The sequence below is a fragment of the Lolium rigidum genome, chromosome 1 (genome assembly GCF_022539505.1).
Source record: "Lolium rigidum isolate FL_2022 chromosome 1, APGP_CSIRO_Lrig_0.1, whole genome shotgun sequence".
NCBI lineage: Eukaryota > Viridiplantae > Streptophyta > Magnoliopsida > Poales > Poaceae > Lolium > Lolium rigidum.
This window is the reverse complement of record NC_061508.1, coordinates 16,688,267-16,710,613: the sequence shown is the minus strand read 5'-3', so window position 1 is coordinate 16,710,613 and position 22,347 is coordinate 16,688,267. Positions and strand designations below refer to the sequence as shown.

Here is a 22,347-nt window from a genome sequence, read left to right as displayed (position 1 = left end):
TTCTAGAAGGGGTGGTCATTCTTCACGAAACTATTCATGAGCTACATACTAAGAAGTTGGATGGGGTTTTATTTAAGATTGACTTCGAAAAGGCATATGATAAAGTGAAATGGTCATTCCTACAACAGACTTCGAGGATGAAGGGGTTTGCTCCTGAATGGTGTAGGATGATCAGTCAATATGTCCAAGGGGGTAGTGTAGGAGTAAAGGTAAATGATGACATTGGTCATTATTTCCAAACTAAAAAAGGTTTGAGACAAGGTGATCCTTTGTCACATATCCTCATTAATATTGTGGTGGACATGCTTGCTATCTTAATTGAGAGAGCAAAAAATGATGATCAGGTAGGGGGACTCATTCCTCACCTTGTTGAAGGGGGATCTCTATCCTACAATATGCTGATGATACTATCCTTTTCTTGGAACATGATCTCCAGAAAGCAGTAAATATGAAACTAATCCTATGCCTTTTTGAAGAGCTCTCCGGGCTTAAAATTAATTTCCACAAGAGCGAGATTTTTTGTTTTGGGAAGGCAAATGATGAGGTGGACCAGTATAAACAGATCTTTGGATGTGACGCTGGTTCTCTACCTTTTAAATACTTAGGTATTTCTATCCACTTTAGAAAGCTTAGAATTTCTGATTGGTATCCAGTGGAGACCCGATTTGAGAGCAAATTGGGATGCTGGAAGGGCAGATTATTGTCCTATGGGGACAACTGGTCCTTATCAATTCAGTTTTATCAAGCTTACCAATGTTCATGCTTTCTTTTCTAGAAATACCCGTTGGGGTAAGGAAAAGATTGGATTTTATAGGTCTCGTTTCTTCTGGCAATCTGAAGAAAACAAAAGAAAATATAGCCTCACCAAGTGGAATATCGTCTGCAGGCCCAAGGATCAAGGGGGTCTTGGTATTGAAGTCCTTGAATTTAAAAATAGATATTTATTGAGTAAGTGGCTTTATAAACTTCTTAACGAGGATGGGGTGTGGCAGAAGTTGCTGCAGAATAAATACCTAAGACAAAAGACCTTATCCGAGGCACAAGCTAAACCAACAGACTCTCCCTTTTGGAAGGGATTAACGAAGGTTAAAGACGATTTTTTTAGAAGAGGTTTTTTTCAGATAGGTAATGGTACGAATATCCGTTTTTGGGAAGATACCTGGTTAGGAAATACACCTTTAGCACAACAATATCCATCCTTATATAGTATTGTGCATCATAAGAATGTAACAGCAGCTCATGTGTTAGCCCAAACGCCTCTGAATATCAGTTTCAGAAGGTTGTTGGTGAGAAACAAATGGTTTTTATGGTTACAATTATGCCGAAGACTTATGCGGATTAATTTATCTGATGAAAAGGATCAATTTGTTTGGAAATTGACAACAAATGGCGTGTTTACAGTGAAATCTATGTATGAGGATTTTATGAATGAACATACCCCTTTTTTGCGAAAGTATCTTTGGAAAGTTAAAGTTCCTTTAAAGATAAAAATATTTATGTGGTTCTTAAGCAATAAAGTTTTACTCACTAAAGACAATTTAGCCAGGAGAAGATGGAATGGTTGTACAAAATGTGTTTTTTGTGGTGAGCAGGAGACTATTGAGCATTTGTTCATCACTTGTCCTTTAGCTAAAATTCTCTGGTGTACGATTAATTTTACTTTTGCTCTCCCACCTCCAACCAGTATTACCAATATGTTTGGTAACTGGCTACATGGAGTTGATAGACAATCAAAGGCTTTCATCCGTATTGGGGTTTCTGCCTTATGTTGGTCTATCTGGAGGACAAGGAATGATATTATTTTTCACAAGAAACCTTCCTTTCACTTTTTGCAGGTTATCCATATGGTGTCACACTGGGTCCAGTTGTGGGCTCTTCTGTCACCGGAGGGACAGCGGGATGCTATGGCTACTGGATGCACACGGCTCCGGATGGTCGCTCGGGATATCTTGTGCCGAGGTTGGTGGCGGCACAATAGACGGATACAATGATGTGTAGTCCGTTTCTTCTAGTTGTCTTTCGCTAGTTGATTCTTGTATCAATTCTAGACGATGCCTAAGATATTTTAATTTTTACTTTTACTCTATTAATAAAAGGCCGTGTGCATCATCACGATGCAGAAGCCGGGGTTCCATTTCCCATTTCGAAAAAAAAAGTCAGCCAAACCTTTTTTTCGTCCCTATGCCTTCGTTTACCCTGATCACGACCCATGCATCGCCCACCAACAGGTCCTAGAGAGCAGGTTCCTTGCCGTAGGCAATAGTTCACGGCCGCCGCGCGCTTCTTACCGGTGCCGCAGCAGATTTGCCGTGCCTTGCCTCTCCGCTGGCAGCTAGCCTGCTGCCATGGTCGAGGAAACTAAAAGACCGACGTGGAGACGCCTCCCGGTCAAGGATTTGGGTACCGGCAAGAAAAAATATCTTGGAGGGGCCCGATTGGTAATCGGCCAAATACCGGACGATATTCAAATACGAAATTTGAACTTTAAACAAAAAATGACTAAATATTTTAAAAGTAATGTTTGGAGGAGGAAGGGAAAGTTTCGGACAAATGAGTTCGAATGTGGGGTTATAGCGGAGGGAGAACATTTACGGTTTAGATTAGACTAACCAACCAACCTAAATTCGAACCAAATTTATATGGACCAAGATTTTTTGCACGTGAAACTCATTTACTAGAGGCTGAGAATTCTGGTTAGTGAAGATAATCGGTCAAATGCCAGGCGAGATTCTCAATTTTTTTGATTTATCAAACTCGAAGATGCATAAATATTCTAAAATTAATATTTGGAGGAGGAATAAACGAAAGTTTCGGACAAATAGGTTGAGATATGGGTTATAGCAAAGGGAGAACACCTACTATTTAGGTTTAACTAACTATTTGTATGTGCCAAGATTTTTTGTACATTAACTTAGTACCAAAGGAGGTTGAGAATTCTAGGATTTTCTGTGAAAGAACATATCAATATCGTGAAGATACTAATTACATCCAGCATGTGCACCAACAAAATGCCCGAACTCATTAAAGATGCACACATCTAAAAAAAAACAAAGAGAAAAAGGATCTCATCACGATGATCAATCACTTGCATGAGCAACCCTCTAACCCAAATTCTGGTTACCGGACGTTAAACGTGGTAGGTCACTCGGTAACCAAATCGGATTAAACGAAAAATCTGATTCCCAATAAACTGAAGACCCACGCGTTGAAGCCTACCACCATGGAAAAAATGTTCCCATGACGTCATGGAAATAGTTGAAAGTCATGATCAACATTGAATCATAAAGCAAATATAATGGCCCAGATTATTTTTCTTATTTGCATCTCCTCTTACATATCATTTAGAATCTTAGTTCAAAAAAAATCAACTATACGAGAACTAACAAAACCGTTTGGAAAAAAAAGAGCAGTACAAGTATTAATTTGAGAAAAACGAGATATATAGGAGACCTGTTGTTGATTGTCATTTTCGTAGCCTGCACGTTCATCAGCGTCGGCGAGCCATCAACTCCTCCATCAGCCGACCGACGTCTCCGTAAGACGACCCACCGTTCTCCAGAGCTCTCCTGGCTTTCACACCGAGCTCCTTTGCATTACTCCGTATCGCGTCGCCGCCGTCGTCCATCACTCTCCCTATGGATTCCGCGATCACCTCGGCGTCGATCAGCTGGTGGGTCTCAACGGGGGACGCGTAGTCCTTGGCCCCGACGCTGGCCGCCACTTTGAGTATCTCCACGACGAGCTTCTCGTTGAAGAACTGATCACCGTACCGTGGCCAGGTGACCATCGGCACACCGGCGCTCACGGCCTCAAGCACCGAGTTCCACCCACAGTGTGTCACGAACCCACCGAGGGCCGGGTGGTTCAGGATGAGCACCTGCGGCGCCCAGCCCCGGACGACGAGGCCGCGCTCTCCTCGCGCCAGAAGCTCGGTGAAGCCTTCCGGCATCCACTCCGACGATGGCGCGGCGTTTGTGATAGCTCCGGTACCAATGACCCACAGAAAATACCTGGCCGAGAGGTCGAGGCCCCGTGCGACTTGGCGCAGCTCGTCCGGCGAGAAATTGGACAGCGTGCCGAACGATACGTAAACCACCGAACCGGCCGGCTTCCCATCGAGCCACCGCAGACAGCCGTCGGCGTCGGGAGAGAGCGCGTTGTTGGTGTTGCTGGCGCGCGATCTGGCGTCCTTGTCGGGTCGTGCGACCGGCCCGACGAGCCAGACGCGGCGGCCGAGCGTGTCCTGGTAGTGCTGGACGTACTCCGGCTCCAGCTCGTGGAAGCTGTTGAACACCTCGCCGTAGCTCCTCCGGTCCTCTTGGTACATGACCTTGAAGAAGGCCAACACCTCCGGCTCCTTCCGGGGGTCCGGCATCTGGCTGCGCCTAAGCTCGACAGGGTGCGGCAGCCCCGGGAGGAGAAGCATGGCGTCGGGGTCGTCCTGATCCGGGGAAGCCTCCATCATGGGGTTCTTGCGCAACATGGTGTCGGTGCACGCCCGCGCGAACATGCTGGTGCCGAGGAACGCTATCCGCGGGACGCCGTGCTCCGCGGCGGCGTCGACGGACCAACTGAATTGGCTGTCGGCGACGACGGCGTCGACCGGGTGGTCGGCCAGGAACTGATGGAAGGGCTCGCGGAGCAGCTCGATCGCGCGGAAGAACTTGTCGACGTCGGCCTGGCCGGTAAGGCCCGGGCCGTTCTCGACGCCCGGCGGGAGCCCCACGTCTGGAAAGGGCACGACGGAAATGTCGACCACCATGGCATGCAGATCAGCGTTGGTTGCGTTCGCGCGGTCGACGGCCGGGCGGATAATCTCGGCGTTGACGGGCGTGGTGAGGATGGTGCACCTGGCGCCTCGTGCAGCGAAGAGCGTTGCCATGTCGGCGATCGGAATGAGGTGGCCGGGAGCGGGGAACGGGAAGAAGAGGATGTGCACTGGCGGCTGCTCGTCGTCTTTGGTAGCCATGGTTAGCTTCCGGCCAATGTGGGTTCTGGTATTGAGGACTTGAGGTAGGTCGCCTCTATTTATCTCTAGTGCGGAATAGGGTTCCGCTTCTTTTGGGACACAGCAGCTAATGTCTTTGAGCTTACGACTCGCGAGCAAGAGATCGAGCGATGCTAACTAAAGGTGCAAGGTTCAGAGTAAGAATTAGTACTACTGTCGTACTCCTCCGTCTGAAACTCTGAATCACACTATACCTATCTATATACGTAGCCAAGCCGGGTAATTTGGCACAAGTGGGAGAGCGTCTTGATCTATAATTAAGACATGTGGGCATCTGTTTGCTACTGACAACGTACATAAATAAGACCAGCCCGTGGCCATTTTTCTTTCCCTTGGCATACATGTGCATGGCAGTACGTGTACCATGCGGCCGACCAACAACTACGGGATACAAAGCTTGAAAACGATTTACTCCTCAGTCCCATGAGATTTGTTGTAATTTTTTAAAGATTTAGATATATCTAGACACTATTTAACATCTACATGCATCTAAATTTTAACAAAGCAAAGACAAATTTTATAGGACGAAAGAAATATTATGATCATCTCTAGTACTTGTGTACTTACATACAGCACCCCATGCTAGGATTGATATTCTTTACAAAATTTTATTCCACAAGTTGGTCTTGAGAATGTTGGCAACGGAGAAAGCTCCTTCACTCATGCTATGATTCTATATGCTTAAATATAGCACCTATGCTATGATATAATATGCTTAAATATAGCACCGCATGCTATGATTTCATACGCTTCATCAACAGGGTTAATAAGCATTGATCATCTATTTTTCAAATGCATTGTGGCTAAGCAATTTGGAACATTGTTTCAGATTTCTTCAACATTCAGATAGGGCAAGATTATCTATCTGTTGCTAGGTTCTGGATTGCAAATAAAAAACATCTAGTCCTGAACTCTGTTTGTGGTGCCACTCTTTGGTGCATTTGGAAATTTCGTAACGAGATGATCTTTAATGGACAACCTTGCTTAATTTGCACCATATTCTTCAGATGATTTTTCTTTCGATCAGAAGATGGAAGATCATATTCGACCTGATACTTCCCCTCGTCGATCGCTTCTGCCAACATGCATCGAAGGAACTATCGGCGAACTTCTGGAGGGCTAACTAAAGGCCGGTCTCGCCAGGATTCTTTCCCATCTCCTCCGATTGCCAAGAAGAAGGCGTTGCCTAGGACATGGGCTACTCCTACATCAACGCTGGAGGCATCGATCAGCATCTCCCCTGCGATTACAGAAGCTTGAAGCCTCTTGTTTCCTGGAGTCAGCTATTGGTGTCGCCTGGCTGTGGGTTTTGGAGAATCCCTAAAAAAAACTCTGAAAAAGCTCTATCTAGCTTTGTTGTTGTGTTAACTTTTGCGAATGTTTTTTGTTGTTCTTGTTAAGTAGCTAAAAAACTTCTAGGTTTTCTTGTAGCTCCTCAGGCCAGTGTGTTGGTTTCGTTGATGTTATCAATGGAACCGGGGATGTCCTCCCTGTTGATCTAAAAAAAAATTATCAAATCTCACACAATCTTCATGGTACGGAGAAAATATATACGGTGATATGTAGTAAGACAAATATTCTCTATGCTATAAATGTTAATATTAGTCGGTGGAGAAAGCCGCTGCACATGGCTAAAAATGCGTTCCTGGTCTATAGAGGCGAGGATGAACTAGGTGCAAGGAGTTACATGGATGTGAGTTTCTAAACCGACATGGACGATATTGCAATCTGGCTATGAACCATTGCTGGAAAACTTTCAAGCAAGAAACACCAGTTTCGTGTCCGACAATGAGTTTTCCAACTATGATTTCATTTCGAACGTCAATGATCTCTTCAGCAATCACAACATAGGAGACAACATTAATGTTGTTGCTGTCGCATCTTCTTTCTCTGTCGGATCTTGCTAGAATTTTTTGTTCTAGTGTTTGGAGTATATATGATCGGTTCGTCTCCTCCATCAGTATGCAATTAATTTAATTAATTTTCTGTATGATCTTATCAGTTTCTATTTCAGATTGAATCACATGGTGATTTGCTTATATATTTATAACTTCTATGTTATAGTAACTTGCTCAACTATTTCTAAATAAGAGGGTGTATATGAAATAATTCTAGTATGATACATGTCTCAATATTTTGAGGCAATAGCCATCTGTAACTGTATCTCACCTCCATTAACAGCCACCTTCACGGAACACAACCACTACGGATAAAGTGACAATGGAGAGAATATCGTATATGATACAGAATCAGAGCATCCATCTCTGAATGTTCCAAAAAAGAACATGTTTGCTGCGCAAGAGGAAAACACTGAACAGGGGAACTTATTTGATTGATGTTTGGACGAACTATTTGTACACACTCCTTTATTCAGGATCTATCACTGATACAGCTAGGTGAAGGGAGTGGAAAGGAAATTAGTCCAGCAACTGATACACCACAGAACACGGCCAGCTAGCCAGGTAATCTTTGTTAAACTGTCTAAAACTACTTCTCTGAAAGTGTCAACCAAACCTGTCCAATTATGCCTCTATAAAATCCAAAGAAGCATTACTGGCAATTTTGGAGAAGGAACTGGAACTTGCGGGATCAAGCAGCTGCGCTCTGCTGTTCTACTACCTGTGTCCACTCAACCGGCCACCAGTCTGGTTTAATCGCCCTCACCCTTACATCCCTATTATCGCTGATGGCAAGGGATGAATTTTGCTTCAGTGCTTCATCTAGTCGCAACAGGCCCATTCCACGGCTGCCGAGAGCGGTGCTTACTGTACCAACTTTCTTACCGGAAACCTCGTCCACGACATCAGATCCTGGAGCAACAGCCTGCTCGAGTTCTGGTGACACAAGTTGGAGAATCAGCATCCGGCAACACATAGACTGGATACTTGTGTTATTATAGCAGAGAGTTAATACCTTTGTCGTTTTCATCTACAAACTTCAAGGGTATCAGGCGCTTTCTAATGACACCGCGGTGGTGCGTCCGTGCAATAAGCTCCTGGCCAATATAGCAGCCCTTTTCGAATGAAATAGCATTCAGGCCTGCGAAGTTGTACTCGAGTGGAATTGCTTCGCCTGATTCAAAGAAGATCATTTCAGCAAAAGTAGAAATGATATAATTAGGTCAGCAAGTACCAAGTAGGGATAAGAAAAAAAGATGTTAGTCATGACATAAGCGTATAGGGCAACTATATTAGAGTTCCCATACCGACATGTAACTATGCTTCTAAGTTCTAATCTAAGCCCCTCCAAAAACCATACTAGGCCATTTTTTAAAAGATTAACCAGAACTTCTGGGCTACTAGCACCACCAAGAAATGTAATCGCCTATATAACTTACTGTGCAGTAGGTTTCTAAGCTCTTCCCTGTGGATACTAGATACCATGGTAAACCACCCATCACCACAAGTAACCAACCAGAATGGCCTGATAAACATTGAGTAGGCAATCCAATTGCCTAAAAATTGTTTTAGTACATACTATCAGTAACAGTTTTACCATTGTTAACAGGATTACAGTTTCTCTGGTACTAGTTCACTGTGTGTTAAAAGTCGTTAACTAGGCACTGCGTAATACCAGTTTTAGTGTCATTTAACTCTTTGTGACGGACTATTGGACATACCACTGAATCGATCATTCCAGTATCGAAGCCATGAATTCAACTGAAGACATGAAATAGCTATGCAAACCCCATAAGCATACCAATGTTTCAGTGTCTAAACAAACGATCAGGACATGAAATAGCTAGGAAAACCTGATAAGTATAGCAATGTTTCAGCGTCTAAACAAACCTTTCGGTATCTCAGTTGAGCCCTCTGCAACCCCATTCTCTATGCGCCAGAGTAAATAATGGCGCTCATCTGCTTCCTTGTCAGCCTCAACAAGCGGTGCTGCGATCAAATTCAAACCCAAGAGTAACATGTTCAAATGAACATCGTCAGATATTGATCAGCATATCATAATGTAAGCTACTAGAAAGCATCAAGAACTTACGTATTGTATCAGCCGGAAAGATTCCTCTGTATCCAAGAATATCGAGCCGGGGATCTTTGAGCCACTGCCAACCATGACCGTTCCCTTGTGCAGATGACTCGGCAGCATGGTCAGTACCTTGTCCCCATCCAATGGATTGAGCCTCAGGTTCTTGAGTGGAAGGCTCAACATGTGCCACATCGGTTCCAAATCTTTGCCAGCACAAGAACTCGTCACTCACATTATCTATCTCAACCTTGCTCCTAAGCCGATATCTACAAAAACAAATGTTGCGACGGCATAAGACATTTGAAGGGGCAAAGGATCGAACATGACTAGGCCCTTGTCCTCCGGGAAGCTATAACAAGATGCTACGAGTAACACCAAGCATTAAAACTCCCACGGACTCCTACTAGAGCTCGTGACAAGCTTACTGGTTACTGCCACAGTTAGTTCAAGGGGAGCTACTTCATAGTCCATAAGAGAGCCTACAGAAATTGCAGAACACGGTTCCTACTTGGGATCAAAACACGCCAAGGTAGTGGTGTATTGCATTCCCGATTGTGACTTTGTAAATAAGCTCGTAAGTTCTGTTAAGTCTGAAACGTCCAATGCCCAACAGTAACTGAAGACTCCCAACAACTGTGCACTAAAATGTCCAACCGAATTGGCCATGTAACCATCTGCACATCAGCCAAAATTCAAACAGCAGCTAGCAAGGATCACCTGGCCAACAGCCTATTGTTGGAAATATCAGCAATTTTCCCCGTGATTTAATCCATGAAATAACATATAAAGCACCACAACAGTATTTGAGATGAAACTAGTCATGCAAATTAACAGCTTAGTAGATAATAATCATGGGGAAATTAACCGAATCGGACATGTAAACTCCATTTCTCAGAGCAATTGTCCCCGGTCAATTGATTAGCTAGTAAAATAAAACTCTCCGTTCCCCCAAATTAGCATTACTCTTCCGGCCACAATTCGATCACACAAAGTCATCATGACTGCAAGCATCGTGTCAGCATGGAACATAAACAAACAAGCACCGCGAAGTCCCCACCTCTTGAAGCAGGCGAGCAGCTCCTCAACCTCGGCGGCGTCGACGTCGGCGAGCACCTCCCCCTCCTCCTCCGCCCCGTCGGGCCTCTCCCCGGTCTCGGGCGCGGACCCGGTGCGGTCGAGCATCTGGGACCGCGGGGCGGGGCGGTAGAGGACGAGGTCGTAGAGGAACCGGCCCTGCGGCGTGAGCAGCGCGGCGTAGACGGGGCGCGGCGCGCGCGCGGGCACGTTGGGCGTGGGCGCGTAGCGGGCCGGCTCGGAGGAGGGCGCGCGGGCGAGGAGGTCGTTGGTGAGGAGCGAGTTGAGGAAGCGCGCCGCCTCCGGGCCCCGGAAGCGGACCACGGCGCGGGAGGCCAGGCGGCAGGCGAGGACGGCTGGGTCCGTCGGCGGGGTAGTGTGCAGGAGGCGGCGGCCGGGCGGGCCGCGCAGCAGGCGGCGGGCGAGCGGCAACAGCATGGCTTGGTGGAGGTAGCTGGCGCGGTGCCGGTTGTCAGCGTGTGTGGTTCCGGTGGGGTTCTGGGCCAAAACCTGGGGTGTTTGGCAGGGGATTTGGGGCGAAATCTGAGTTCGTAGGCGGGTGGAAGCGGCGGTGGAGGGAGAGGGACGCGTGGGGAGAGACGTGGCCGGCACACGACTCGCCTAGACGTGTGTAGGCGACGGAGCTGGAACCAAAGGTGTCGTGCAGTGCATTCTTCGGGCGATTCGGGAATCCGATGCAGCCAGGTGCCTAGGGGTGTAAATTAGTCTAATCCTAAATATTTAACAATATATTAGTTCATCGGCTAAAATATGTATGCTACTAGCACGTAATTTACTTTGTTGTACGAACAATTGTGTACACTTAGCTATAGTCTATAATTACAAACACATTTTACATAACATACAAAAGCATACTTATATTTTTTATGTCTATATTTGCTTAATGATCCACTTTTGATTTGAGTCCGGTCTGAATCCCTTCATATCCGTAATCCGATATAAGCCGCATCCGACCATCATCCGCTTCGATCCGTTAAAAAAATATAGCAAAGAATATGGTAATAGTAATATCCGATCCGATCCTTTTGCATCTCTACTCGAGCGGCTGGCAAAGTTGAGAACTTGGCGAAACCTCGGGGAAGTTGAGGTCAATCGCACCCTAAAACAATTAGCTCCTATAGATTTGGGGCATTTGAGGAATTTCTGCTACTAGCTTGCTTGTCAACAACATTTTATGTGCATTAGAGCAGAAACCAAGACTTACCCGTTTGGTTTCTAAAATGTAAATTTAGGTGATTACCAATCGTTTGGTTGGTGAACTTACCTAGCATAATAACAATGCAATTTCATTAAACGAGAGATTAGTATATACTACGTACCACCTCGTAAAATATACAGATTTGGTATCAGCTTTCATCACGGTCTGCTCCCAACTATACATCATCATCAGCATCAGCATCGTAACCACAAGCACTACAACCAAAATCAGCACCACTTGTGAGTTGGCTCCTCACTGATAGTGCTTCCTCGGAAAGGTCGGAAACCAGTGAATCATGCACTCGGAGCTCATCGCAACATAACTGGTGACATATGCTTTAACTTCATGAAGTAATTGAGAGCGCGGAGTGTCGCGGTCGTATAATTAGTTAGTTCTTGGTCATATGAGCTGAGGAGGAAGTGAATGTACCGAAAAAAGTGCAAATTGACCAAATCTTGATGTGGGAAAAATACGCATGGTCTTCCATCATGATTGTTCATGTCTCCTCCGTTTGAGCTTCAGGACCTAAACCCACCATGCTATTCAATGTATCATATGATTGTAGAACCTGGAAACTTCCTTTGCAACAGCTTCAAGGTCCTTCGATCATCTGAATCCTTTATCCATTGGGACCTCATTTTTGATGAACTAACACTCTACTTAAGGCTGAAGGTGGACAAAGGAGGTGGTCATGTCATAATGTTCTTCTTTTGAGTTGGGTAGTACACTAGTACCTATCAAGTACCGACAGATATTGAAACGGCAACACTGAGATTGCCAACAGATCAGGCGATATTTTCTTCTCCTAGAACACAAATTAAACTGTTGGGGGGATGACCCCCGGTATGCCAAAGGCATGCCAAACCGGATGGTTTGAGCCATCGAGATACCGGTTTAATGTTCTTGCCGGAAGCCTGGTAGGAATTTGGGAAAGCAAGCTAGGACGGTATCCCCAAGGGGGTATGCCGGAACCCGGTAAAGAAGATACCGGAAAGGAGAGCCTGTCGGCGGGACTGGTCAAAGATTCTCTCCAGAGCTAGAAGACAAAGATGAGCTAAGCAAAGTAACTTTAGACGAAGGGCTGACGATAAAGAGAAGGATGACGGTCAAAGAAGCCGGAGGACGTCGGCGCCCACGATTAAAGAGGACTCCGGTGTCATCTATGATTAAAGTAGCTTTGTAAAGTAGTTTGTCTAGTCAAAGATGCCATTAGGGTTCCTTCCGGTGTAAGCCACCCTCTCCCCTATATAAGGAGAGGGAGTACGCCTCCTACGGGCGCGAGACCACGGAGAGATAGAGAAAAACACTGTAACTTGTGTGAATCAATAAACATGATGATCTAGAGCGAGTTCTTCCTTGTGTCTTTCTTCTTCAACCTCCGGCCCTGGCCAAGTTCTTGAGGAAACCATCCGGAAGTTCATCACACCCGATCACAAACCCTCCCCGAATCCTCTTGCGTCCATTCGGCCCCAACTTAAGCCATCCTATGGCATACAGTCCATTCACCACGACGACGGTTGGCGCCCATCGTGGGGCATGAAGTGGCGCATGCTTGGAGTTCACATACGGGCGGGCCTCCTCGAGTTCGCCGGCGAGCGGACGGTGTCTGCGCTCGTCCAGAGCTTCTACTCCATCGACTTCATCAACGACAACGCGGGCTGCTTCGCCAACGGCGGCATCTTCCCCAAGAACGGCCGCGTCATCGAGTTCGGAAGCCACCGCGTCTACTTCGGCACCGTCCCTGTGCGCCAGCGCCTCTCGCCGGTGCTGGTGGCACCGGACCCGCCCAGATGGCTTTGTGCTGGCCGCGCCGCCGGCAGCGTCGAGGTAATGATGACCGGTGTGGCTGGTGCAGGAAAGGAGGTTGCGGCCGAAGGTGCTGGTCGCGCGGTTTCGACCCGTGCGGCTAAGCCACCGCTGGAGCGCGACGTAGGCGCAGCAGGGGCATCATCCGCACCACCGGAAACGCCGCTCCAGGCGGCGATGAACTTCCTCGCCACCCCCATCGCGCCGAACGTCGATCCGGCTGCGGCTCAGGCGGAGCTGGAGGCGCAGCGCCAGAAGGTGCTCGAGAGCGGCAAGGACATCCTCAAGGCGCAGCGCGAGCTGAACCTAACCCTACGTGAGTACAACGCTGCCCATGGCTTTGCTTCTGTTAGCGCGCATGCTGCTAGGATGCCGGAAAACCGGCTAAAAGCTCGCAACTTAGATCAAGATTTGCGCAAAGAGGTTCTTACCGGCAAGAGTGTCTCTGCATCTGTTAGCATCGTGGAGAAGCCTAAGTACAGCAGTCCGGATAAAACCATAAAAGCTGCTAAAGCTGCTGTAGATCTGTGTGATTCGCTTACCGGAGAGGCTCTGGCAAAGCAACAAGAGCGTGTCAGAGAGCTGCTAGATGCTGTAGAGCAGCAGAACGCTGAGCAGCTGGCTAAGCTGAACAAGGCTATAGCCTCGAAATCCGCGCGTTCAACAAAGAATGCCGGAAGCAAGTCCCATGGGCCAGGCCTCGTCCCCCCATCCGGACAGAAGAAAAGAAAAAGAAGTGAATGTGCGGCGGATGAGCTGTATGCGATCCGGTCCTTGCCGGTAAACAAAAAGCCGGGCAACACGATGCCGGTAGAAAAAGCCAAGGGGCAGAGCGAGGCTACGCCAAGGAAGGCTATGCCGGAAACAATCATGCCGGTAGACATGAAACCGGGCAAAATTATCCGGCTGCAAGGGCAGCGTACGATGATGATGAGGAGGAGATGCCTCCACCAAGGTACCGGCAGGCAAGGGCCGCGGCACCGGAACGTTACGATGAAGCCGATTCCGCAAGACCGGCGGCATACCGGAACCCGTTGGGGGAACGCTTGGGAGAGAGATACTTACCGGAACGGGATGCGAGGCACCGTCCGGATAGAGTGTACTTATCGAAATGATCGAGGAGGAAGGTCCTCCGGGTCCAAAGTGCTTTGGCCCAAGAATCATGAGAGAAAAACCACCAGTTCGCAACTTCACGTTGCCCCGTGACACAAAAACATACGATGGCACTACGAAGCCGGAAGATTGGCTTGCGGATTACGTGACCGCGGTATACGTCGCAGGCGGTGGAGGAACCGTAGCGGGAGGAGGAAACCGGCGTTGGGCCGTGAGGATCATACCATCGTTTCTGGTTGGACCGGCAAGAATCTGGCTAAACAACTTGCCGGCAGGAAGCATAAATGGCTGGCTGGATTTTGAGGAGGCTTTTGTGAGCAATTTCAGCAGCACCTATCAAAGGCCAAACAGGCCGCAGCAACTTGCTCTGTGTGTGCAACGCCCGAACGAAACAGATCGGGATTATCTGGCCCGGTGGAACACCACCAGGAACTCTTGTGAAGGGGTAATCGAGGCACAGGCCATTGCTTGGTTTAGCAGTGGGTGCAAAAGAGGTTCGCCGTTGTGGCAAAAGCTGCAGCGGAACATGCCGACAACGTTAGCGGAGATGATACGTGTGGCGGATAACTATGCGTTGGGAGACCCAACGCAGCCGGCGAGTGCAACCTGAACCGGAACAGCTACGCCAAGAGCAACACCGGGATAACCGGAATAACAAAAGAAGAGAAGATTTTCCGGATCGAAGGTACGGTCCGCGACAAGTTGCTGCTGTGCGGGAAAACTACGAGGCCGGCGGCGATCGGAGACAGAGAACCGGATCGCAGCCGTGGGCGGGTCCAAAGAAACAGTGGGTGGAAAAGAAACCCTGGGTCCGAAGAAAAAGTGGCAAGAACCCGCAAAATACACCATGGAAGCTGCCATGGATCAACCTTGCCGGTGGCACACACCGAATCCGGCACATCCGTCAAACCACCTGACGAAGGATTGTACCTGGACAAAGTACTTGATGCAAAAGGGAACGGTAAAAGATGCACAGCCACCACAAGACATGCCGCGGCAGCAACAGCTACCGCCGCCACCCCCACTTACCGGGCCAAACGCCTTACCGGTGCAGCCAAACCGGCAGCAGTACCAGCAAGTTAACCGGGTGGAGCAAGATGATAACCAACCACCGCCACCGGCACCTTTAGGCCGGAATGTTTACGAAGACCCGCATCTGTGCTGTGTTGTTTTTGTTACTGAGCCGACAGACAAGCAAAGCCTGCGTCGCCGTTCCATGGAGGTAAACGCGGTGATGCCGGCGGTACCAAAGTACATGCCCTGGTCAGAGCAGGAACTCTCATGGTCATACCGGGATCATCCTAAAATCATGCCGAATCCGGGTGGATATGCTCTTGTTGTGGACCCAATCATGAAAGGGCCGCAAACTCGCGTCAAGTTCAGCAAGGTGCTGATAGACAATGGGAGCAGCATAAACATCATGTACAAGCACACCATGCATACCTTGGGCATAACAGAGAACATGCTTCAGCCCACGCACACGACTTTCCATGGAATCGTTCCGGGTTTGTCCTGCGCACCGATTGGAAAAGTCCGGGTGGATGTATCGTTTGGAGGACGTGACAATTGCCGGGTTGAGAACCTGGAGTTTGAGGTGGTGGACTTAGATAGTCCGTACCATGCTTTGCTGGGGAGACCGGCGCTGGCGGCCTTCATGGCCTCAACCCACACGGCATATCTCAAGATGAAGATGCCGGCACCTCGTGGACCTCCGGCTGTGGTGGGAAACTACAAGATCTCGCTGGAAACGGCGTACGCCGGATCGAACCTAGCGGAATCGCTGGTGATCGCGAGAGGAAAAGAAAAGGATGCAAACAGCATTGCTGGCGGCTCGATCCTCACAGTTGAGCTTAGCGGCCATGAGTGCAAGTCTGAGTGCTCCGGCGTTCAAACCGTCGAAGGAAACAAAGGACATTGTGCTGGATCCGGCTTACCCAGAGCGCACCGTTCGTATCGGTGCCGGCCTCGATCAAGCATAGGAAAGCGCGCTCGTCAGCTTCCTGCGTGAGAATCGGAATATCTTTGCCCGGTCAGCTGAAGATTTGGTAGGTGTTCCGAGGGAGCTGGCTGAGCACTCCTTGAACGTTCGGAAAGATGCCAAGCCGGTGCGACAACCCTTGCGCCGGTTCGCTGAAGATAGAAGAAAGATCATAGGAGAAGAGGTAACCAAACTGCTCGTTGCTAAATTCATTGTGGAGGTCACGCACACAGAGTGGCTGGCCAATCCGGTGATGGTTGAAAAGAAGAAAGATGAGAACCTGGAGGCAAAAGCTCCGAAGGTGTGGCGCATGTGCATCGACTACACCAACCTGAACAAAGCTTGCCCAAGAGATCCTTTTCCTTTGCCACGAATCGATCAAGTGATTGATTCAACCGCTGGGTGTGAGTTGTTGTCCTTCCTGGATGCCTATTCCGGTTTCCACCAGATTCCCTTGAAAAAGGAAGATCAAATAAAAACTGCGTTCATTACCCCGCACGGGGCTTATTGCTATATCACTATGCCTTTTGGTTTGCGCAACGCTGGTGCAACGTACCAGCGCTGTATGCAAAAATGCTTGTTTGATCAAATCGGAAAGAATGTGCAAGTGTATGTGGATGACATCGTGATAAAAACTAAGATAAAAGACACCTTGATCGATGACATCCGGCAAACGTTTGATAACCTAAGAAGGTTCCGGATGAAACTCAATCCGGCAAAATGTACCTTCGGTGTCCCTGCCGGCAAGCTGCTGGGTTTCCTTGTCTCAAGCCGAGGCATTGAGGTTAATCCGGTAAAGATCCGGGCAATCGAGAGAATGACGGTACCACGGGATCCGAAGGACATACAAAAGTTCTACGGAAGCTTAGCATCGCTAAGCCGGTTCAGTAAGCGGAGTTAGGAGAAAAGGCCTTGTCGTTGTATGCATTAATGAGAAAATCCGATAAGTTCGTCACGGACTCCTCGAGCGGACGCAGCATTCAAGGAGCTGAAAACGATGTTAGCTACCGCGCCAATATTGGCTTCGCCGTTGGAAAGAGAACCGATGTTGTTATACATAGCAGCAACCAACCGGGTCGTAAGTGTTGTTGTGGTAGTAGAAAGAGAAGACGAAGGAAAAACCGTCCAGAGGCCGGTATACTACCTGAGCGAGGTGCTCTCCCTCTCAAAGCAAAACTACCCGCACTTCCAGAAAATGACCTATGGCGTGTTTATGGCCGCCACAAAGCTCAAGCACTACTTCGAGGAACATCCTATGAAGGTGGTGAGTGAAGCACCCATCTCTGACATCATGTGCAACAAAGACGCCAGCGGCCGGATTGCAAAATGGGCGATCCAGATATCACCATACGTGCCGGTGTATGAAAGAAGAGACGCCATCAAATCGCAAGCTTTAGCTGATTTTTTGGTCGATTGGGCGGAAATGCAATACAAGCCCCCAGATCAAAGACTGGAATACTGGAAGATGCACTTTGATGGATCCAAGCTCAAGGAGGGCCTAGGTGCCGGTGTGGTGCTAACCTCACCAAGGGGAGATCATCTCCGGTATGTTCTACAAGTACATTTCAGGGCATCAAACAATGTCGCTGAATATGAGGCCTTGATCCATGGGCTTAAGGTCGCAAAAGAAATCGGTGCACACAGGATCATTTGCTATGGAGATTCAGACCTTCTGGTGCAGCAGTGTTCCGGAGATTGGGACGCAAAAGATGCCAACATGGCCTCGTACCGGTTTCACGTGCAAAAGATTGCCGGCTTCTTCGAAGGCTGTGAATTTCACCATGTACCGCGTGCAGAAAATGAAGCTGCGGATGCTTTGTCTAAGTTGGGCTCGTCTAGGCAAGAAATTCCTCCCGGAATAGCTTTGGCTCACCTGAGAGTACCATCAATCAAGCCAAGTCCAGAGTCGGAATCAATTTTTGTACCGGAGTCACACATTGTACCAATGGACATCGACGAAGGAAACCCGGGGACTGTTCCGGTAAGCTCGGGGACTGTTCCGGCAGGATCGAACGCTGCCACGCCTGTACCGGAAGAAACGATGCTGGTAGGTAGCATGGACATAGACGTGCCGGTATTCCTGGTTCGGGAGACTCCGTCCTGGGTTAAACCTATTAAGGAATTCCTGATCAACGGCACCTTGCCGGCTGACGAAAGTGAATCAAGGAGAATCCAAAGAAGGTCCAAGGCGTATACGTTCATCAATGGTGAGGTGTACAAGAGAAGCGTTACCGGTGTCCTTCAAAGGTGTGTGGAACCGGAAGAAGGGAAAGAAATGCTTGAGGAAATTCACCAAGGAGAATGTGGGCACCATGCCTCATCAAGGGCGCTGGTAGCAAAAGTATTCCGGCATGGGTTTTACTGGCCCACGGCTTTGGAGAACGCTGAGGATTTGGTAAGAAAATGCAATGGGTGCCAGAGGTACGCCAAGAAAAATCATACCCCGGCGTCCGGCTTAAAGACAATACCGTTAACATGGCCATTCGCCGTTTGGTGCCTTGACATGGTTGGACCATTCAAGACTGCAAGAAGCAGCATGACCCACATCTTGGTTATGGTGGATAAGTTCACCAAATGGGTAGAAGTGAAACCTGTCGCAAAATGTGATGGGCACACAGCAGTGAAATTCTTGAAAGATGTCATTTTGCGGTATGGATACCCGCACAGCATTATTACTGACAATGGAACCAACTTTGCTCAAGGTGAGTTCAAAAGGTTTTGTGAGGATAAGAATATCCGGTTGGATTTGTGCTCGGTGGCACACCCACAAGGCAACGGCCAAGTGGAAAGAATGAATGCTTTGGTACTCTCCGGTATCAAACCCAGACTCATCGACGCGAGTGGAAAAATCGCTGGGGTGTTGGCTTGATGAGATACCATCGAGTCTTGTGGAGTATAAGAACAACTCCAAACCGGTCTACCGGATACACTCCATTCTTCATGGTTTATGGAGCAGAAGCGGTCATACCAACCGACATCATCCATGATTCACCAAGAGTGCAGCTCTATACTGAGCAAGAGGTCAAAGAGGCCAGAGAAAATGATGTCGACTTGCTAGAAGAAGCAAGAGAGCTAGCTTTGGCGAGAACAGCCATTTACCAGCAAAACCTTAGACGTTATCATGACCGAAAAGTTAATCCAAGAGTTTTCCGGGAAGGAGATCTTGTGCTTCGCCTAGTGCAGCGCACTGAAGGCCGGCATAAGCTCTTGCCACCTTGGGAAGGTCCCTTCATTGTAAGCAAGGTGCTTCACAATGATGCATACTACCTAATTGATGCACAGGAGTGGAAAGAAGGAAAGGCGGACAAGTCCGGAGAGGAAAGCAAGCGTCCATGGAACGTAGCTCTGTTGCGTCCTTTCTACTCTTGAAGTGGTGGTGTAAGAAGTTCCTTTTTCGTACCTTATATGCTATGAATAAAAGATGCCGGAACATTGAATGAGTCTCGGGGACTACCCCAATAAGATTGCATGTAACTTGTCTATTTTTTCAGTTTACCGGTTGCTTATTGAATGTTTTTCTTTCCGGTTTAGTAGTGTGCTAAATCCTGCCGGAGTCTTCGACTCACTGCTGTCCGCAAACCGGCTTCATGGCAAGCAAGATAAACCGGTAGGAGATAAGCACATGAACTGCGAAAAGGGAGAGCGAGGAAAGAACAATCCGGAAAATCTAACTAACCCCGGCTAAACCGGTTTTTTGCAAAATTTCAAAGTTATTTCTAAGTTCAAGAAGATGCTTGTTTGGTGAAAGAACCTTGTGCTCATACGCCAAAGAACGCCCAGAGAAGGCAGGCAGAGCCAAGGCAAAAGAACCAAGTATGCATCAAATTGGATGCGGAAACAATTGGGAAATCTTTGCAGTACAGGATAAAAGCAGAACCAAAAGGCATAAGTGCTAAAGCAACTTAGAAATACTTAGCTACCGGTATAACTTACCGGCAGGAAATGTTGTACGGCAACCACAAGCGAGCTTAAGGTTTTACATCATAAGCCCCGGCATACCGGGGCAGAATTTAACAAACATTGTTTTTGAGACAAGCGGGGCCAACGAGATAAGTCACGAGGCAAACATGTGATGAAGGTCATCGAGCAGCGGGGCGTCGGGTGGAGCAGCACCGGCCTCGGCATCTTCGGGGGAGCAGCGGCTGGCCGGGAGCTTCCGGCGGCACATCCTCGGCGGCCTCATCTTCATCTCCCTCGTCTTCTTCTTCCTCATCGCTGAGGTAGTCCTTGACGCCAGGAGGAGGAGGGATGAAGGTGCGGACTTCGGCATACTCGGCAAGCCGGTATGCCCGGTCCTGCCGCTTCGCGGCAAGCGCCGGATCCGTGTCCGTAGGAGCATCCGCGCGTACGCCTTGGAGAGCATCCGGATCCGGAGCAGGGTACCATGAGCACGCGGAGCGCAGCGCCGTGTCAGCTCCAGCACGAGCCGCGGAGCATTGCCACTCACGGATCCGGTGCCCGGCATCTTTGAGCCGGTTGGCGGTGAGCGTGATGTTCTCCGGCAGCTCCTCCTCAGGCCACAGCACCTTGAAGATTTGGATGGCGGCTGTTGGCAGGTCGGCAAGAAGCCGGTCGACGCAGCGCATGTGTTGGACCCGCGCTGAGAGGGCGACAAGATAATCGTACCCATCCCAGTGCGCGTCCATATTGGGAAATTCCCGCGCAATCCGATCCTCCCTCACCTTCTTCACGGCATAGACCTGAGATTCCGGGAAATGCTCTGAGGAAGAAGCAAGGAAAAAGCATAAGCATGAAATACCGGAAGAAAATATGTCGGAAAAAGCAAGGAACAAAGGTGCATTTTCAAAAGAAGAAAGCTTATAAGCGAAAAAAGGGGCAAGGCAGGAGCTTACGGAGAGCGAGCGCATCTATCTTCATAACCAACCGATCGTATTCCCGGTGATCGGTGGTCATGGTCTCAATGAGACGCTCCGTCGCTTTCCGCGCCTTCCTCTCCTCATCTAGCTCGCTCGTCAGAACGGTGTTGGAGTTCGTGGAGTCATCCACAACCTCCGCCAACCTGGCCTCAGCTGCAACCTGGGCGTCCTTCATGGCTTGATCATGCCGGAGCGCGGCCTGTATGGCCTGTTCCTTAAGCTCCCCAAGGCGGTCTTCCGGGCCTCCAGCGCCTCGTTGTGCTCCTTGAGGAGCTGCTCCTTCTCGCCTAAATACCGGAAAGAAAAGTCTTAGCAAGCAACACTAGAAAGGAAGGTTAGCAGAAAAAGAAAGGATGGTACCTTGAAGCTTGGCAACCTGGGCCTTCAGGGCCTCGAGGCTAGCTTCCGGAACAACTGTTAAACAAAAAATGCGTAGATATCAAAGAAGGAAACATTCCGGTGAAAAGATGCCGGGGGAAAAAGAAACAATACCAACCTTGGCAGTGGCTGTGGGCTTCAGCAAGGTCCCGATGCTCCCACAGAAGCTCCTCAAAGAGTTGCTTCCGGGCGTCAGCAGTGCTCTGTTCAAAGGAAGGTGGTTGTGAGAAAGAAAGAAACAAGGTTTTAACCCGAAACTCGGGGACTGGCAGTGCCGGTTTCATGATAAGCTTTTAAGCTAAGTTTTGCGCTAAGAACAAGGTTCTTAACCCGAAACTCGGGGATCGGCGATGCCGGTTTTGCGCTAAGTTTTTAAGCTAAGTTTCGCGCTAAGAACAAGGTTCTTAACCCGAAACTCGGGATCGGCAGTGCCGGTTTTGCGCTAAGTTTTTAAGCTAAGTTTTGCGCTAAGAACAAGGTTCTTAACCCGAAACTCGGGGACTGGCAGTGCCGGTTTTACGCTAAGTTTCTAAGATAAGTTTTGCGCTAAAAGCTGCGCTCTCACCACAAAACTCGGGGACTGGAAAGATAGACAAGAGAGAAACCGGCACAAAACTAAAAAGATAGACAAGATCCGGAAAGAGAGAAATTATAAAAGAGAGTTAGCAAAACTTACCACCACATTGTTGGTAGCATCGTACCAGGCACTGTCGAACTCTTTCATGGCGCGTTTAAGCCGAATGAAATGTTCTTCAGTGGACCGAGCCCCGGCGAGGATCCGGTGCCGGAAGGCGATCCTTTCCCAGGCCGCGGGTTGAAGCAGAGATATCCGCCTCATTCCACTTCTGGGCATAGGGGAGAAGGTGCCCCAGGTCCTTGCCCGCGCGCTTCAGATCAACAATCCGGCCCAGGAGGC

General features: G+C 48.6%; 2 protein-coding genes across 3 annotated transcripts; both read right to left on the bottom strand.

Moving 5' to 3' along the window:
* Positions 1-3,487: 3,487 nt before the first annotated feature.
* Positions 3,488-4,969, bottom strand: LOC124668078 (scopoletin glucosyltransferase-like). 2 transcript variants are annotated; one of them, XM_047205287.1, is made up of 2 exons: positions 4,851-4,969; positions 3,488-4,580 (listed from the first exon to the last, which is right to left on the bottom strand). In XM_047205287.1, the coding sequence occupies exons 1-2, from the start codon at positions 4,967-4,969 to the stop codon at positions 3,488-3,490; spliced, it is 1,212 nt and encodes a 403-aa protein (XP_047061243.1). The 2 variants fall into 2 exon arrangements, with proteins under 2 accessions (XP_047061243.1, XP_047061239.1); XM_047205283.1 differs by having other exon boundaries at positions 3,488-4,969.
* Positions 4,970-7,504: 2,535 nt separating this feature from the next.
* Positions 7,505-21,228, bottom strand: LOC124704637 (putative transferase At4g12130, mitochondrial). Its single transcript, XM_047236911.1, has 7 exons — positions 21,030-21,228; positions 20,859-20,896; positions 10,044-10,570; positions 8,999-9,252; positions 8,797-8,895; positions 7,922-8,080; positions 7,505-7,842 (listed from the first exon to the last, which is right to left on the bottom strand). Exons 1-7 carry the CDS (start codon positions 21,226-21,228, stop codon positions 7,598-7,600), a joined length of 1,521 nt encoding a protein of 506 aa, XP_047092867.1. The 3' UTR covers positions 7,505-7,597.
* Positions 21,229-22,347: the final 1,119 nt, after the last annotated feature.

Coding starts and splice junctions, on each gene's coding strand:
- LOC124668078 (XM_047205283.1), bottom strand. CDS start 4,969: ATGGCTACCAAAGACGACGAGCAGCCGCCAGTGCACATCCTCTTCTTC.
- LOC124704637 (XM_047236911.1), bottom strand. CDS start 21,228: ATGAAGGACGCCCAGGTTGCAGCTGAGGCCAGGTTGGCGGAGGTTGTG. Junction 20,897..21,029: donor GATAGATGCGCTCGCTCTCC/GTAAGCTCCTGC, acceptor CTTCTTCCTCAG/AGCATTTCCCGGAATCTCAG. Junction 9,253..10,043: donor CTGCTCGCCTGCTTCAAGAG/GTGGGGACTTCG, acceptor TTGTTTTTGTAG/ATATCGGCTTAGGAGCAAGG.